General features: G+C 49.7%; 1 protein-coding gene across 4 annotated transcripts in view; it reads right to left on the bottom strand.

Moving 5' to 3' along the window:
* Positions 1-19,512, bottom strand: part of Eml1 (EMAP like 1) — a 128,591-nt gene that overhangs the window by 97,131 nt on the left and 11,948 nt on the right. Inside the window, exon 1 of one of the 4 annotated variants that reach the window (XM_032908401.1) lies at positions 16,957-17,191. The exons of 2 other annotated variants lie outside the window; for them this stretch is intronic. In XM_032908401.1, the coding sequence (XP_032764292.1) occupies positions 16,957-17,023 (67 nt within the window). In that variant the 5' untranslated portion in view covers positions 17,024-17,191. Of the gene's footprint in view, positions 1-16,956; positions 17,192-19,512 lie in introns of those variants that run through there. One more of the 4 variants, XM_032908402.1, reaches the window with a different exon arrangement.

Here is a 19,512-nt window from a genome sequence, read left to right as displayed (position 1 = left end):
ACATTGGTTCTCTGGGGAAGAGGTATAAAAACAGAACGACAGGCAAGTCACTCCCCGCAGGATGTTGTCTGAAGACAAAGTCAAGATCGACAAGAGTCCGCCTGAAGATATGGAAGTTTTTAAAAGCTGCTATGAGCTAGGAGGGAGGCAGGAGCAGTAAGATCACAAGTTCAAGACCAGCCCCGGCATCTGGGTGAGGCTCAGACTTAAAATAAAAACTACAAAAGGCAGCTGGGTGGTGGTAGGGCACACCTTTAATCCCAGCACTTGGGAGGAGGAGGCAGGAGGATCTCTGTGAGTTGGAGGCCAGTCTGGTCTACAGAGTGAGGCACAGCCAGGGCTACCCAGAGGAAACCCCGTCTCAGGGGAAAAACAAAACCAAAGAACTAAAACTCACTGGGGCTGCAGCGCGGTGAGGGAGGGAGTGCTGGAGTGTTTCTCTTGTGCTTCCTGACAAACACACGAATGTCGATGAGCAGAGTGTGGTAGGTACCACACAGAGACCGGCGCGGCTTGAGGAGGTCAAAGGGCCCTGGGTTTTCATCCAGAGACCTGGATTTGTGGTCGGTCGCTGACTTAACAGCTTAGCCTCAGCTAAGTCACGGAAAACACATCAACAAGTTCATCTGTAAGAGAAACGTGGTAAAACAGTGCCTGCTCACCTGAGGGCTTGGTTCTAAAAGCTAAGTGAGATCCGGGGTCCTTTTAGCCCCTGTCACTTGGGAGGCGGAGGCGGGAGGAGTGTTTGAACCCAAGAGTTCAAGAATGCTTTACAGCTACACGGCATCGTAGCTTAGCAAACTAGTTGAAAGTAAGCATGTCGAGATGGCTCAATGGGTAAGGGCACTGACTGCTCTTCCAGAGGACCTGAGTTCCAATCCCAGCAACCACATGGTGGTTCACAACCAATCCTCTTCTAGTGTCTCTGAAGACAGTTACAGGGTACGTATATGAATAAAATAAATACATTTTTTAAAAAAAGTTCCTCACACCCTCCCTGGGCAAAGCACACAGGGTTCTGTATACGCTGTATCATCTCTCACTAAATCCCTCCAAAAATGGAACAGATTACTGTCTGTGTTCTGAACACACGGCTTAGCCTGCACTTAGAGGTCATGTCGAGCAAAAATAGACAAACAAAACAATACATGCTATTTCTTGCCAGGTGTGTGTTCACACGTGTATCATCTGTGAGCATAGGCTGTACATGCCAAGTCCACTCCACAGTAATCAGGAGGGTTACTCCCTCACACAACAAAGTTCCCTCAGGATTTAGTGTCCCCTCTGCCTCTCACAATATAAAGACAGCACGGCCTTTTGAATAATTTTAATATTGTATTTTTAGTCAAGTATCAGTAGGCAAGGGATCACCCATTCCTTTTTTTTATTTTAAAGATCAATGTATTTATTTTATTTATAAAAGTACACTGTAGCTGTCTTCGGAGACACCCGACGAGGCATCAGATCTCATTACAGATGGTTGTGAGCCACCATGTGGTTGCTGGGATTTGAACTCAGGACCTCTGAAAGAGCAGTCTGTGCTCTTAACCATTGGGCAGTGGGGACAGTCACTCTATGTCTCGAGGAGACTCAGCACAAACCACGGGCAGTGCCCGCTAACCGCATACGGAGTGGAGCCAGCGGTGTTACAGGGGCGTGTGAATACCAACTGGGAAGCAAGAGCATCTGCTTCACAGAAACCTGTGAGACTAGGGGAGGTTTGGCCAGGGAAGAAGGTTGAAACTGAGGTCTGAGTATAGGCACACTTTGAGAACAGGAAAGCAACCAGGGTTAGGCACAGTCATGGTGTCAGGTGTTCTCGGCACACACAACTCGGAGAGATGTGGTAAGGCACCAGAATCCAACATTCACGAGAGAGCTACTATGGGTATTGAGAACATGGATAAGTCAAGCCAGTTGACAACATTCAGGGGCCAGACAGTTGCAATAGTTAGGACAAGATGGAGCCGCAGTGGTTGAATGCTAGCGTTCCCGTTCTAGGAGAGGAAGCTCAGCGCCTTGAGCATGCGCCACATGCTGGTCTCGCACCCTCTCCCCTATCCTCGGGACAGGAAGGCTGACTGCACACTACATCCATTGGTAGATCCAACAGGTGGGAAGAGGGGGAAAAGGAAACCAGGAGACCAACTTCCCAGCTTCCCCTACCCCCGCCCCCGTGTGAGATCACGTGACTCGGCTTGCTCCGCTCGGTCTATACCGCCCTCTCTGGACTGGGCCTTCTGCACCAGGTGCCGGGCGCTGTTCTAACCCTCTGGCTGCGCACGCACCTCCCTCCGCCTTTGTAACAGTGTTTTATCACGAGCCCCTTAAGTTGGCCAGAGTGAGGCTCCATGCCTGGACTTACTTATTTAAGCCCTAGAACCACCCAGCCTGGTTCTAGCCAAGAAATAGGAGGTCAGGGAAAACAGGCAGGTTCTCCATCTCAGTAGCTTCGGACAAAGCCTAGACAGGCTTAGCCCCATCTGTCGCCACAGGCTGTTCCCGGCCTCTGGAAAAGTCACATGTGGTCAGTCACAGCGAATGCTCTCGACAGAGCGCACGTCCGAGTTTCGTGCTAATTTCCAAGGATTATTCATTTGGAGCACATGCGGCTTTTACTCGCTTATCTCTTTAAATGGCCCTGGAAATTGGAAGCCCCAATCAGGCGTTTGTGTCAGAAAATTGTGCCAAACGTGCAAAAGCAATCTTAGGACGGGAAAAAAAAAGAGGAAAAAAAATTAAGAGATATTCCAAGAGTGCAGCCAGATCCTCCCTCGTCCCGGGCCCTACATCTGCTCTTTCCTTTCTTAGTCTCTGAGCTAGTGCAGGGAGAATGCATGCTACTGGATCAGAAAGCAGATGTCACGAGACTTCTTTAGCAAACATGAGTCCCTCGTCAGCTCTCTAAAATCTCTGTCCTCCACCCCCCAACTCCCAGCCCAGCTCGGATGCCTGTCTCTTCTTTGCTTAACCAACAAGACTTAGGGTTCCTAGATGGCTGGACAAGACCCCAATGTCCTGTGCTGTCCTTGAGAGTGAGCATAGTCTGGCCCTAGTTGGGAGACGAAGCTCCTTTACCATTCAGAGTCCAGAGGGGAAATGGCAGCCTTGCAGGGGCTGAGCAAAGGGTCCTAAAGTGTGTGTGAGCTAGTGCGTGCCGTCTAGTACACGTGGTTGTGGCGTGTGACAGCTGGAATGCATGGGTGTTTATCCCACTCCACACCAGACTGAATCATTAGTTAAACGTTAGGTTTGGAATCCCATGACTTCGGGAGACCATTGTTTCTCAAAGGGATCGTGGAGGGAATGAACCATTTACAGAAAGACATTGGTGCATGGCTGTTCTCACCTGAGGTTCCTAAGTGTTTAAAGTCACAGAGACCTAGTAGAATGGCCACCATGGGGTAGGGGTAGGGAAGGATAGAGGAGCCTCATTCAGGGGAGACAGAGTTTTAGCTTGGGACTCCACGGACAGATAGGTCCTAAATGAACTCTTGTCACTGATCTACATCCTCAAACATGGTTAAGACGGAGCCTTCCCTGGCACCCGTGTTTCGCCATGATTACATTCTCCTAGAAAGGTCAGAAGGTTAATAGAATAAGGTGGAAGAAGCTTCCACACATGGCTACGGAGGCCACAGTGGTGTCTGACACAGGACATCCAGTGGTGCTCTCCTCCTTTGTCAGCACTGGGGATTAAACCAAGGGCACCACACATACCGGGCAAGCACCCTGAGCCAGGGTCCGTCCCTTCCTTTTTTGGGATGGGCTGTGGGAGCCAGACCCTCACACATGGCAAGTGCTTAGGACGCAGAGTTACAAAGGCCAGGATTCTAACGCTCTCTAAGAGGACTAAAGCTCCCACTTCATATTTCCACTCTGAAGATTCACAAGCAGATCCTGGCCACACAGCCCAACGGGCTGTCTGACCTGGGGGAGCTCCTGGTCTGGCTGGGGGTTAGGGTGGGCAGCAAATCGGCTGTGCTGAATTACATCTGGTCTCCATGGTGTGCAATGGGTTCTGAGAGGGGCGTGTGTAAGACAGTCGGCCATGTTCAGAAACTCCTGGAAGTACAGGTGGATAGGTGCAAGGGTTTCTGGGAGGAAAGGCCGCCCACTGGGCAGTGAGGCAGAAGGAAGCTCAGAGAGTGAGTGAGGTGCTGAGCCTAGGGTCTCCCTAAGGCTCAAGCTGTAAGACATCTTAGAACTCTGAGATGAGTATGGTTTCGGTTTTTAAAAGTGTAGATGTGGTGTAATTTAAAAACAAACAACAATAAGAAAAATTTGTGATGTCAGCTGTCTTCACTGGTTTTCTGCTACCGAGACACCACCATAAATCCCTCCACAAATTAAGTTATAACGAAAAGAGGGTATTCTGATCCACAGTCTGGAGGTCCAAGATTGAGGGGTTCCACACGGTGATGGCCTCTGGTTGGCAGAGTCCCACGGCAGCCTAGAACCATGTGATGATGCAAGGGCTGCTGTGTATAGTGTGTGGAAGTGTGTGAGTGTGGAAGTGTGAGGCATGTGGTATGTATGTACATGTGTGTGTGTAGTGTGTGGTGTGTGCATGTACGTATGTGTAGTACGTGGTATGTGTGTACTTGTTTGTGTGTATGGTATGTGGTATGTATGTATGCATGTATGTGTGTATGGTATGTGGTATGTGTGTATGTATGTGTGTAGTATGAAGTGTGCATATATTCATGTACAGAAGTGTGTGTGGTATGTGATATATACATGTACGTATGTGTGTGAGTGTGTAGTATGTGTATATGTGTGTGTTTAGTACATGGTGTGTGTAAGCATGTATGTGTGTAAGGTATGTGGTATGTGTGTGTAGTGTGAAGTGTGTGTATGTCTATTCATGCATGTGTGGTATGTGGTGTGTGCATGTGTATAAGCATGTATGTAAGTGTGTCCCTCCCTTCTGGCATTCCCCTTCTTAGGATTCGATCACAGGACTCCAGCCTCAGCTAATTCAGAGTCCCCACCTCTGACCACCACCACTGAATCCCCTTCCCACCCTCTGAAGGCCTCTCAGTAGATACTGAATTTCAGCACGTGAAGCCTGGTGAACAAGTGTGCCCACAATGCTCATATGCACGCTGCAGCAATGATGACACTTGTACCCAGACCTGTGGCAGCTCACCTGGCAGGCAAGTAGAGCTGGTCGAATAATGGGAGCGTCACCTATCCCACAGGCCAGGGCCCAACTTGAGCTGCCTCCTCACCCCCTTCCTGCCTACAGCAGTTCTGTCTCCTGACCCATCTTCACCAGACATAACCTAGTGTTCAGTGTCCCAGGCACTGGAGCCAGAACGCCTGGGCTCAAACCCCAGCTCTGAACTTTACCTCCAACGAGTTCCGTAAAACATTGGCCTTGGGCCTGGGGAGATGGCTCAGTGGTTAAGAGAACTGGCTGCTCTGCCAGAGGGAGTAAGTCTAATCTTCAGCAACCACGTGGTGGCTCACAACCATTTGTAATGAGATCTGATGCCCTCTTCTGGTGTGTCTGAAGACAGCAACAGTGTACTTCTGTATAATAAATAAATAAATCTTTAAAAAAAAAAAGTTGGCCTTGTTTCTTCATCAACAAAATGGACACAGAGTAGCCACTCCAGAGCCCTGTTGTAAGAATCAAACAACAAAATACAGGCAAAGTGCACAAACCAACTCCTGGTGCTTAGAGGCACACACACACACACACACACACACACACACACACACACACCGTATCCCTCACATAAACACACATGCACACACACACACATCCTACACATACATACGAACACACATACTTACACACAGCATACACCCCCCCACACACACACCATGTATCCCTTCACACAAACACACATGTGCACATGCACACGTCCTACACATACATACGAACACACATATTTACTCTCACACACAACATACACCACACACACACACCACATATCCCTCACACACAAATACACACACGCGCACACCACATATCCCTCACACACAAACACATACATACAAACACACATACTTATACACACAACATAACACACACACCACAATTCCCTCACACACAAACACATACATATAAACACACATACTTACACACATAGCACACACACACACACACACACACTCTGCTGGGGATAAAGAGGACATGGTTTCCTATCTTCAAAATGCCAACCTCTACTTGGGAAATGGTCACTCCGTGGTGTTAGATAAAATTTAGCATGAAACCAAGTCTAAACACATGTGTATTCCCCTAGCCGATGTCAACTAGACAGAGCAGGCTCACGACAGGAAAGGAGCACAGCGAGCAGGCGTTGGTGTTTGGGAGACGTGAGTGTGCTGTGAGCACGCCCACTCTGTTCCTCCCCACGGCACTGACCCTCTGAAGCCCTGCCAACCTCCATGGCCCAGTCCCTATGAGATCTTCGCCCTCCCCGGGGAGCGGCTGTCATGACTTGGCATGGGTGTGGTGCGTTTTACAAGCCAGTCCACAGGGATGACGATCATCACTAAATGCTATCCACTGCTAAGGCTTTTCAACAGTGGTGCCTATAACCAGGGCGAAAACGCCTTGTAAATGCTGTAGCACGAGAGCCCAACTCCATCCAATCACTTCCTGATTAAAGCATAATTTCCTTAAGAGTGTAAAATTCTTGTTATGTAATTTCTTTGCGGGGTGGTATTTAAGTCAAATCCTTTTTACTGCTAAGAATTCTGACTCTGCCAAGAGCTACTTCGTTATGTCAGTTACTCTGGCAGAAAAGAACGTGCTAAGGTTGTTAACCACCAGATGCTTTCGGCGAATGCTTCTTCTTACTTACTGAGCGAGTGTCCGGCTGGCGCTCTTCTGTACGGGGGTGCTAGAGAGGTCTGACTTGGGCAGACCCGCCACTCATTGCCCCACACTCACGGTTGCTGGGTTTGTCCTCTTCTGAATGTCCATGCACACCAGCTCTCCGGGGAGGGAGGATTACTAAATGTGTACACACCCCCACGTCTTCAGGGAGGCACTATAAGACACGATGGCCCTGAATCGAGCCAGGGAACATTCTCCAGTAAACCCAGGCAGTGCCAGGCACTGCCAAAAGGCGAGAATGCTCAGGAGACCCTAAGGACCAGTCTGGGAAGAGCGTAAATCAAGCAGGGCGCCTTACCCACTAGGGAGCCAGGCACTGGTAGGCGGAAGAGCCCTAAGGATCCAGGAGCCCTAAGTTATTGTCCTGGAGAATCTTAGATGCCAAAGAGACAGAGAGGGGAGATGCAGGGTTCTGTCACTCAAAAAGGGCACTCCAGTGTCTCAAGCTCTCTAAGTGGTGATTTAATTACTGATTGTGCTGATGGCGGGCACCTTGAGGCTCCAAACCCTTTGGCCTGGTCTGCCCAGCATCCTGACTTCACATCCAAGTCCCTCACAGACCAACACTGACCCGTTATCTGCTCATCCTCCTGTCTCCTGTCTCTGCCTTAGAGGAGCCATAACCCAGGTACTCTCTCCCTCTCCAAGTGTAGATAATGTCACCCACTGTCTCTCCTGAGCTCTGCCCACCCTGCATAAATTACCACAGCCTCTCCTTGGATTTCAGCCTCAGGCTCCCACATCCACTTCTGCCTGCTCTCCCAGACTACCCTATCCACCACTCTGACAGGACCTTTCAGAGCTAAGCATCTAGCCAGATGAGGTGACTGCGGTCTATAGAGGCCAGGATGATCACATTGGGGCTGAAATTCAAGGCCCACATGAGCAGAATAAAGAAGTCTCTAAGAAAAGAAGGAAGGACTAAGATCAGCAGAAAGTCTGTTATTCCCCTGACTGTTTTACTCCATCCCCCTGCATCATGGCAAGCCACTGTACTCTTAACCCTGAGTTTCCTGCCACTTTCCTAGGCCTGGAGTGTCCCTCCTGCCTTTGGCCCACTGGCCAGCAGTGAGTGGGCTGTGAAGGACGGCCAAGTCTTCCTTAGGAGAGCATCCTGAGACCCTAACACCTGCAGCACCCCCCATAGTTCCTTAGCCCACATGGCACAAGCTGTCTTGGGGTCACTAAGTAACTGAAAAGGTGTTGACATTTTACTCCTGATGAGCACAGTAGGGCTTCTTAAAGGGCAGGGCAGGAGGGCCCAGCGGGTCACTGGAGCCTGGGAACCATGTGACAATGAGCGGCACAGTTGGGGCCCACATTCTTGTGGAATACACAAAGGAATGGACAGAGGGGACTGAGGCTAGAGGGGTAGATAGGGAAGGCTCTTCAAACCCAACAGGCAAGGACTGAGCTGGGAACAAAAAACCTTCCATGTCTAGGGGGACCACGCATTTAACGGTGTGTGTGTGTGTGTGTGTGTGTGTGTGTGTGTGTGTGTGTGTGTGTGTGTATGTGTGTGTGTGTGTGTGTGTGGTGCATGTACAAGACCATAGCTGTGCACATGTATATGTGTGTGGTGCATGTACAAGCCCATGCCTGTGCACATGTATGTGTGTGTTGCATGTACAAGCCCATGCCTGTGCACATGTATGTGTGTGTGTGTGCTGCATGTATAAGTCCATGCCTGTGCACATGTGTGTGTGTGTGAGTGTGTGGTGCATGTACATGTCCATGCCTGTGCACATGTATGTGGGGGGGGTACATGTACAAGTCCATGCCTGTGCACATGTATGTGTTTGTGTTGCACATGGCTGTGTGTTTTATGTGTGTGCGTGTCCATGTCTGTTCCTGTGTGAGCTATATGTGTACATGTCTGTGTCATAGGTAGATGTGTCTGTGTCTGTACATGTGTGGGGTGGGAGCAGAGATCCGGTGTCTTCCTCCATTGCTCTCCACTTTCTTTTTGAGACAGGACCTCTCACTGAACCTGGACCTTACTTAGATTGGTGGTTAGCAAGGACCCTTCTGTCTCTGCTCCCCAGTACTGGGATTATAGAAGCATACCGCTGTCCCTGGCTTCATACATGGGGCCCGAGGATTCGAATTCACATCTCTTATTTGGATGGCCAGCACTTTACCCACTGAGCCATTTCCGCAACTCCAGAGTGCCCTCAGCCCACTGTAGGTGTCCATCGGAAACCAGCTTAGTTTGCCGAATAGTCTTTAAGCCTTCTCCATGGTAGCTTTGTGCTGAAGGGCCACACCTGGGAACCCTCAACTGTACTCAAGAGGCGGTACCCCCTACACAGAGTACACCATCAGCCCAGGACCGCACCCCAATACAGCCACACTCTTAGGGACCGGTGGTTAGATCCCCGCCTCTATGACTACAAAGCCTCCTGTAGGAAGCTTCCCATGAGAAGCCCCCAGGCTTGGCGTGATGCTCTGGGCCTTTAGGCACCACACATATTATAGACCAGTTCGCTCCTGTCAGTAAGCCGTTATGAATAAGGTCAGGAGTTTAAAAATTTTCCAAAAAGCTAGCAGGATAAGGATAAAGAAAGATGCCCACCGGTGGCCCAGGAGTACACAGCAAGCACATGGTTTTACACTCCAACTGTGTTTTTAAAAAAAGGTACAGTTCTGAATAAACAAAGCCAAAAGCATGTCTACCTGTTTTGGGGGGTGTTTTTGTTTGTTGGTTGGTTGGTGTTTTTTGGGTTTTTTTGTTTTTTGTTTGTTTGTTTGTTTGTTTGTTTGGGGTTTTTGTTTGTTTGGTTTTGGTTTTGGGGTTTTTTGTTTGTTTGGTTTGGTTTTTGCAGGTAGGGAATGGAGCGGGAAGGGGTAGTAAGATAGGATCTCGAGACTTAGCTGTTGAGCTCACTGGGTGCAGACAGTATTGAACTCCTAGATGCCCTACCTCCCAGTGGGATTACAGGGACGTCTACCACCTCGCCCAGCTTGTGCCTGATTCTCCTTTGTTGTTGTTAAAAAACAATTCATTTATTTCTATTTTATGTGCATTGATGTTTTGCCCGTGTGCATGCGTGTGAATGTCTATGTGAGAGCATCAGATCCGCTGAAATCGGAGTTGCAGACAGTTGTGAGCCGCCATGTGGGTGCTGGGAATCGCACCCTGGTACTCTGGAAGGGCCGCTGGTGCTCTTAACCGTCGGGTGATCTCTCCAGCCCCCTGTATGCTTAAATACGTTATAAATACTGTGCTTTGAAAGAAAAACAAATAAAAACCTCCCCCCAAAGAATCGTCTCTTTAGAGGAAATACACTCTCTGCTGACCAAAGCAAGGACTCCCCAGCCTGTATGGAAAGAGCCATGTCCCCAGCAGTTGGTAAATGTGCTTGTCAGATGTCAGAGCTGTGGGAGGGTTTCCATCATCGGTAGTTATGCAACATGGAGAGCATTTAACAGGCGTTCGCCCTGTTTTTATTAGCATCTTTCTGAAAGCATTTAGACCATTTCCCCAGTACTAGAACTTGCCCCCTTTCTCCAGGCTGACCCAAGGTTATATAGAGGAAGACTGATCGTTCATTAAAGAAAAACTTCTAATTACAAAATAGAGCAGATTCTGAGTCACTGGAGAGAACGCCTTCAGAACACTCAGGGCTCAGGGGCCGTTTTCCATGCCCTCAGCAACGCAAGTTTTTTGGGCTGCTTCAGGGCGTGGACAAACTGTTAACAGCAGATGCGAAGACGGTATCTCTCCTTTCTTCGCCACATCCTACTGGACTATTTCTTTTAGATTTAAAAAGAATGCATGAAAGGGACTCTCATTATTTCAGATATAAAGTCTATGTGATTAGTGATCGCTTTTAAAACAAAACACTTGGCTTGTTTATAACGTCATAAATGCTTGCGGTTTACTTATAAAATAGGTTCCTCGCTGGGTGGAGGGCCCGTACGGCAATTAGGCAACCTCCCACAGGCGAGGTGTGCGCTCTCACGCTCCCATGCGGGTTCTTCCTTTTGATTGGCCACCACGGGCCCTGCCTGACCCTTCCAGGTCAGAGCTACGCCATTGCAGGAGAGTGTGTGACAGTGTGACACAAGTTTGGAGACGCCTCAGTGTCCAGGTGGTCCCCTCAGGAGGTCCTAGATCCAGCTAAAACTTTTAAGTATTGGTCATGTTGCAAAGCTGACCAGACGTCATAGTTAAGAGACAGTCACCAGTACTACAGACATCAGAAGGGACTAAGATGATTAGGAAGGGGCTGCCGAGATGGCTCGGTTGGTAAAGGTGATTGCCTTGAAGCCTGATGACCTGAGTTCAATTCCCTGAACCCACATAGTGGAAGGAGAGAATCAGCTCCTGCAAGCTGCCCCCTAGTCTCCATCCACATGCCAAGGCAGAGGCACAAACACTCAAGTGTGCACGCACACACACACACACACACCACACACACACACACACAAATAGAAACGTAATTTTAAAAATTTAAATATTACTATTAAATCACCGTTAGCTCTTAAAGGAGAAATAAATGGAAGTGAAAACAAATTTCTAGCTGGATGCAGCCCAGGCCTTTAATCCCAGCACGCAGGAGGCAGAGGCAGGCAGATCTCTGAGTTCGACGAGGCCAGCCTGGTCTACACAGCGAGTTCCAGAACAGCAAGAGTTAAACAGTGGGACCTTAAAACAAACAAACAAACAAACAAACAAAAACAAATTTTCATTTCGAAGTGAGAGAAAAGTATTCCCAGGAGCTGGAAAGATCACCCTACAATGGAATTTGAGCAGGCGGGTCAAGGAAGGCTGACTGGCCCTGGTCATTAAGAAAAAAAAAAAAAAAAAAAAAAAAAAGGCACGGGCCACTTTGGGAAGGCAGGAGACATACTACACAGAGTCCAGAGGGAACCCAAGGGTTTTCTCAACACCTCCTTCACAGGGAAGAAGGGAAGCGAAGGCTGTGAACCAGGGCCATAAGCTTGCAACCTCCACGCTGCCTCCAAGCTAACCGCCAGGGAGTCCTGGGCCCACCCACAGCACACAGAGCACGGGTTATGTTGGATAATCATTTGCTAGAGTCCTGCCTACCGAAGGAAACCCCCCCAAACAAAATAAAATTACTAACAGTAAGAGAGTAAGAGCAAGAACCTGGCCACAGTAAAACACTAGACTCCCCGGTAAACTTAGGCAGTGATGACCGGAGAAGCAGCCGATATCTCAGACCGGATGGGTAGGGCGATGTGTCTGGCTCCACTTAAAGAACTCGCCAGGGGGCTGGCAAGATGGCTAAGCACCTGCTGCCAAGCCTGCTGACCCAGTCTCCACTCCCGGGTCCCGCGTGGCAGAAGGAGAGGACTGACTCCCCAAAAGAAAGCCTCCGACTTCTGTATGGGCAGCACGGTGCCCCCAATGACCTCACACAATTAATATGAACGTAATTGAAACACAAACATACCACGGCTGGCCACAGTGGCACAGGCTAGTCCCTGCCACCCCGCCACTAAGGATGTGAGGACAAGAGGTTCAGCGGTCTGTTCGGCCTGTACTACACCAGGAGACACTGTTCTCCAAACACGCGTGCACAACAAAACACGGAAAGGCCGTGTCTAGATTCACAGTCACCTGCAGGTAGCGAGTTAAAAAGCAATGAAAAAAAGAAGCAAGTGTGGGTGACACAATGAACAATTTACCTTCCTCCCCCCTGCACCCTCAAAAAGGTGTCAATGCTGTTCTGGAACTCACTTTGTACACTAGACTGGCCTTGAACACGCAGAGATCCACCTGCCTCTGCCTCTGCCTCCCATGAGTATTGGGATTAAAGGCACGCACCACCATGCCCTGCAAATCGTTTATGTTAACGTTTAATCAAAAGAAGAGTCTAGAAGAAGGCTGGTGGGCTTCAAACACAGGCTGACCCACTGGCACGTGTGGGGGGTTAAACTGATTGTTACAGACCCAGAGAAAAAAATGAGGGCCAGCTTTTGGCTCCACGCAGGACCCGATGGTCTGAACTGCACAAAGAAGGAAATGTTACATGAGGGCTGGTGAGTGGCGTCCAGTGTCACCGTCCTCTGCACCAGGGGTAGGGGCAGAGGCAGGCGGGAGGGCCTCTATTTCAGCAAGAGCAGCCACATCTGTTGGATTCACCTTTGGACTTCTGGGTCGGCCCGACTTTAGAGAATCAGCTCAAAGTCCTAAGAAAACAACCAAGAACCGGAGATTGCCTGCTGAGTGAAGTGTCCGTCTGTCCGCTGACTCCTGGTGAGCTGACAGACAGAAATATCTACGGACCCACAGGTACAAAGCAGGGACATTCTGTCTCCTTCCCATCCCAGTCTCTCCTGGGTCTTGACGTTTTATCAGCGAGGGTAGGGGAAAGAGCTTGAGATCCATAGCTCAAAAAAATTCAAATAGGCTCATTGAAATACTTTAACCCAGTGTTACCACATAATCCAGAAATTCTGCTCCTAATTACCTGCCAAGAAAAATAAGAACCTATGTCCACACAGAAGTGAGCGTGTTGGTCTAGCATTACCCATATCAGGGGGGGGGGAATCATCTTATTGAAGCCCATGGTTGTACCTGATTAATATATGATGATTAAAAACATCTTTGGGGGCTGGAGCTTAGCAGTTAAGAGCGCGAACTTGCAGAGGGTCCAAGTTTGATCTCCCGCATTCACGTCCTACAGCTCAGAAAGATATGCAAAAATCCAGGTGCAGGGGACCGGGCACCTCTGGCTTCCACAAGCACCTGACATTCACGTCACATAACCCTCCACGGAAATGTACATATGCAAAATTAAAACACGTCTTTAATAAAAACTTTTTTTTAATATCCGGAATCCATAGAGGATTAACGGTTGTCAGGGGCTAGGGCAATGGTACCAATTGCTAACGGTTACCATGGGTACTTTTTGGTGTGGTGAAACTATTTGCTTCCCAGAACTATAGAAATGAATTAATAAAAGTAAGCTAAGGGTTGGTGAGATGGCTCGCTGGGCAAAAGTGCTTGTCCCCAAGACGGAGGACCCGGGTTTCATCCCTGGTGTCCATATGGTGGAAGGAGAGAACCTACTTTCTCAAGTTGTATTTTGGCCTGAAGGGACAGACAGACAGACACACACACACACACTACAGAAATAAATGTGATAAAAATTAAAAATAAAAACTCTTCTCAGAGGATAGCTAGAGCCCACTTTTCAGAACACTGTTTTCATTACCACGTTAAGAAGCATTTGTGGGGCTAAGGAGATGGCTTAGTTTGAATCCCCACTATTAAAAGGTGCAATGACACACACCTATACTCCAGAGCTGGGGACAGGAGATTGCTAGCCAGCCATTCTAACCAAAAGAGAAAGCCCCGGATTCAGAAAAAAGACCCTGTCTCAAAAGCTCGGCAGAGAGACACCAGAGGCCAACCTCTGCCCTTCACATGCATATGCACAGGTGCATGCACCTGCACCCATCTGTGCACACACACATACACACACCACTCCCCCATACACACCTACACCCTTATATGCATACACATACCTGCATAAATACATATACACAGCGCTGCCTCACACACCTGCACCCATATGTGCATACACACACCACATCATTCTCCCATACACACATATATGCATATGTACCCATATACACATTCACGCATGTATACACACACACACACACACACACACATGTTTGAGATTCCCAGCTCACTTTACAAATTCTAAATATTTAGAAGAAAAAAAAATGCATGCAACTTCAACTTAAACGAGTGAGCAGACCCCTAAAAGATGTGCACGGACAGCCTTTTCAGGAGCCCGAAGGCTTCTGAACTTCCTAGCTGGCAGACAGTAGAGACCAAGTACCGTGAGACAACAGAAAACAGTTGAGAGGCGAGCTTAGACATCTCATTGCTAAGGGGAGCATCTCTTACAGATGTGTCCTTCCACCGGTACTTTGTCTTGTGGCCGTCCGCTCGGTAAGCTGTGCTGCCTCTTCTGAGGATGATCCAGTACAGCTAAGACTTGAGTCCCTGTCACTTTGAAAATCGTGAGTCGAGCTGGGCATATGAAAATGTGTGAGTTCACATATTACCCCGCTGGGACCTAGCCCCGGTGATGTAAATCTCTACTTTAAAAGTCAAGGACCCCCTTCCCGATGCCCCTAAGGAAACACTCAAGTTTCATTCGGTTCTTTTTGACCTGCTGCTTCTCTGTGACCTGCTGCTTCAACCGAATCGTGGTCGCAGTTAACCGAGTGGGATTCATTTATATTTTCACTTCATGCAAACCTACTGACTAATTTCACGCCAGCACATCTGTTGCCTAAGACACCCCTGGATAACAGCCATTTCTATCCCCCAAAGCCTCTTTGGTTTTAAACTTTCATCACGAAGGTAACTCCAAAAAATACATACTGCAGAGCTAACTCTTCAAGGGAAACAAATTCAACAGTTGTTGGTGTGGTCTTAAAGCACCATTATTGTTCTGTCTTAGAGCTATTTTTCCCCCCCATTTGTCACCTCCCCAGCATATAAGAGCTGGTTTTCAGCTTCCTTTCCGAATCTTCACTACCAGCCAAATATCATACCAGCAACCCTAAGCCGGCAGCCGACAGAAGGCAAGAGTCCAAAATGAAACAACTTACAAATGAAACAACTTGATAGCCGAACTACCAAAGAAGCTGGGCGCCCCACCCTGAAGAGCTGCCCCAATAAAGTTCCTGTGCCCATTTTCATACTCCAACTGTCAATAATATGCCCACATACGGGGTATGCAAAGGCTTTGTGCCTGGTTAACGTTCCTTTTTGTGAGCCTCACGCCTGTCCCAGTCAACACAATGAGAATCCACCAGAACCACACTAAAGGCTGTACCTGCCCGAGACTGCAAAAGTAGCTGTTTAGACGTGATTGATTATCAGTCAATTAAGGAAACTATTCAAAGTGCTAATTGAAGAATCTGTTCAACCTGCCCTGGAGCAGAAACATTCCCATGAGTCTATACTATTAAGTACCCCAATGGCCGGTGGGATACCAAACACAATCTATCTGCCCCACATGAAAACCGTAAGTATATATAGTCATTAAAAGAAAAAGGCAAATTCCACCAGACAAAGGGAAACAAGGTACCGAGTGAATCAGCATATTCCTCCCTCTGAACGCTCAGAGATAGCCAGCCCTCTTTTGCAAACAGGTGGTACCAAGCAAGAAACGTTTCCCTAAAATTACAACTGCAATGTAAATTTTCTCCAGTTGTTCAAGGGTCTGGAATTGAAATTTATCCTGGCTGCACTCGAGCAAATTCTGCAAAAGCCACATTTCACCCTTTAACGAACTTCTGCCAAGGCAATAACTCCCAATATGCAAAAAAAAAAAAAAGTGTGGTAAACTTTTGTGCATGAATTATCGCACATCATGCTCTGATAAAATATGCAGAGCGCGATGGAAAAAAAATCTTTCCCAACCCTGCTAGAGAGACTATAAAATCTTTACGGCACGTATGATTCTATATATTTTTAAGATGCCATATTGGTAGCAATGGTTGTCTCCTCCCTGTAAAAACTGCCACACACATATACACGGAGAAAGAGAAAAAAAAATCTATGATGCCATAAACAAAATAAATAAGGTCTAACACTTTTAAGCCAGGTCCACCCGCTCTGGAGCACATTAAACCGTGATGATTCCATCCAAGTGACCCCAGAAGGATTCTGGAGGTCCATCTGCAGCCAGCCCTGCCTGCATCCTGAAAAGGTTTTTTTTTTTGTTCCGGCAGTGATTTGTTTGCTGAGTTCTGCATCCAGCACTGTCCAAACAGATGTGAGTTTGGAAGCGAAAGAGCAACACGTCCCCGGAACGACGAGGTTGCCCGGGCCTCCCAGCTCCGGGGCTCCCGGGCTCCCGCGCGCGCTTTCCGCCGCTGCATCCGCTGGGGCTCTGAGAACCACAGATCCGCCCTCGCCGGGAGCCCGGGGTGGGTATCGGGGAACCCGGGAGCCCGCAGCCCGGGAGAAGCGCGGCCCCGCGGCCCCAGCACAATGCGCCGGCGGGAACCGGAGCGACTTGGCGCGGCCTCGCCCGCGGCCCGGCCTGGCCCTCGCCGCTCGGTCCCCGTGCCCCCGTCCGCCCGCCCATGCTCACCGTTGCAGAACTGCAGCAGCGAGGACGTGTCGTACAAGCTGCTATAGCTGGAGAAGCCGTCCTCCATGCTGAGGCCGGGCCGCGCCCGCTCCGGCCGCGCTCACCCACACACTGCGCCCTGCCGAGCCGCCGCGGCGCTGGCGCTGGGGCCGGCCCTGCTGTGGCTGCCGCCGGTCACCATGGCAACCTGGCCCGCCGCCGCCGCCGCTGCCGCCGCCGCCGCCGAGAACGAGCAACCGGCGCCCGCGCTGCCCGCGAGGGGGCGGCCTCGGTGGCATGGCCGGGAGGAGACGTGGCGGGCGGGGCACAGAGCTGGGCGCGCCTGGGTCCCGCCTGGGTCCCCGCCCTGGTCCCCTCCCTGGTCCTTGCTCCTAAGATCTACAGCCAGAATGCTCCGGGTTGGGGGTGGGGGTGGGGAGGAAAGGGAGAGAAGCCAAGGAACGCTTACAGCCCTTTCCCGGACCCTGGGGACCCTCTTGCCCACCCTTTGTCCTCCACGCGCTGTGCCCCCGGCACCCCGAACAGCTGCTGCACTAAACTTGGAACACAGTGGTGCTTGCCACCGGCATAGCGCCTCCCACCGGACCACTTCCAGTAAGGCGCGTCCCCTGATCTGCAAGTTCTCCAGCTCAGGGCTTGTAACTCGGAGAACCCTCGAACCCCATGGGGGACTAAGGATGCAGAAAGAGGTGTACCACGTCCTCTTTCCTCTGTGACCAGCTCGTATGATGCTGTCACCTTAGACTACATTGTTAAAGACCCACAGGTCTGGGCTCACCACCAGGAAGAGAATGTCAACTTAAGAAAATTGTAAAGAAACAAACCCAAGAGTCAGTAAACACACTCAGCCTAGATACACAAGTGCCAGCTAAGTTAGCGATCTGAACCTTTCTACCCATGGCTAGAAATAAAGATTCTGCCAAGTGATAAGCGAGAAAGCTGGAGAGAAAGGAAGGCTTGAGCGATGGGTGGGCTCTGTCCACTAGAGGAGAAATTCTAGCTTCCAGATCTTGAATACAATTGTCACCTAATAGTCACGTGATTATAACGAAATCGCAAGTTATCCGGAAAACTTCCAGACCTCTCTAGGACTCTGAAGTCTATTTCCTCACACTTTGTTAGAGGACAAGGCTAGGGATGGGATCTGTCACTCTGGTCCTCAAAGATGTAGGCAGGAGGGAGCGATGCTCAAGCCTCGTCCCTGTCCTAAGGAGACCACACTTAGAAAACACGGTTATATGGTAGGAAATGTGTGGTGGGTGGAGCAGGAGGGCTCCAGATGTTGTTGATTCAACTGTACCACGTGGGTGAAGGAGAACCACGCTAGCAGGGATACAACGAGAGAGCCTGCTGTCAGGCTAGGAGCTTTGGCCTGACCTGAATGAGGGGCTCGTGTTGCAGACATGAGGGGAATGAGATTGGGCTGAGGGAAAGGGTCCAGTCAAGAAGCCTGGAAGGGAAGAACAAGACAGGCTCTGCAGACGGAAGGGCAAAAGGAAGTCTTCAGGCATCGGTGGATGGGTGGGTTAGAGGGCTGAGGTTGGCTGTGACCTGGACCGCCAGAATCAGGACTTGTCAAACAACCCAGTGTGCCTTCAGTGCTCCAGAGATGAGGCACCAAGAGCCCAGTTGATCAGAGGGAGGAAGACTGGAGGATGGGCTGTAGGGAGATTACTGTAAGACAGGCCCAGACAGATGAGGAAGGTCGAGTCAGGACAGCAAATCTTCCATTAGAACTCTATGGCAGTTGTAGGAGACTCTGGCAAAGCGATCACTGGGTGAGCCTTCTAAAGAAACAAGTAGAAAATTAGCTAGGTGTTGATACCAAAGCGGTGGGGAGTGCAGAAAGAACAGACAGGAAGCCAGCAGCTCCGAAGAGGAAATAGCCTCAGGAAGCTGCCAGCACAGAGCTTCCAGGAGGTTGGCACTGTCCTCCCTTCCCTAAAGAGCAGCATCTACAAAGGACCAGGCTAGAGAAAACCCCACGTACACGGTGAGGACAGATGCCTCCAGGTGGCCTGCAGCACTGTGGAGAGATAACGTTGGTGGGAGGCAGGTTCCCAGATGCCCCCGGTAATAACTGCGCGTGGTCCATGGGCAGGAAAGGAAATGAGACCAAGGATGGTTGGTGGATGGTTGGTCAAGAGTCCTCACTGTACCCAACCTGGCTCACGAGGCTCCTCTGCCATCTGTAAGGGAGGGAGTTTCCCAAGGGAGAGATTTAATACTCACTCTAAGCCCTCCGACTTCTCATTTCCCCAGCTCCCCTCCCAACCTTTATGCTCTCTCCTCAATGCTTTGCGGAAATACTTGCGGACATGCTGGATAGCTTCACCAGAAAGCTGAGACGTGGGTCTGGGAAGATGGCCTGATGAAGAAAGTTACCCAAGCATGAGGCCCTGAGCTGGAATGCTCAGTCAGGGCCATATCAAACTAGGTGTGGTAGTGCCCACTGTCAGTCCTGACATTCCCACAGTAAGACGGGAGACAGACATGGGGGGAAATGTGAGAGTTAATGGGCCAGCTAGCCTGGCATGTTCAGTGCTGAACAACAAA

The sequence above is a fragment of the Rattus rattus genome, chromosome 7 (assembly GCF_011064425.1).
Source record: "Rattus rattus isolate New Zealand chromosome 7, Rrattus_CSIRO_v1, whole genome shotgun sequence".
In the NCBI taxonomy this organism is placed as follows: domain Eukaryota; kingdom Metazoa; phylum Chordata; class Mammalia; order Rodentia; family Muridae; genus Rattus; species Rattus rattus.
Note: the sequence above shows the minus strand (reverse complement) of the source record. Positions and strands in the feature narration are given on the sequence as shown.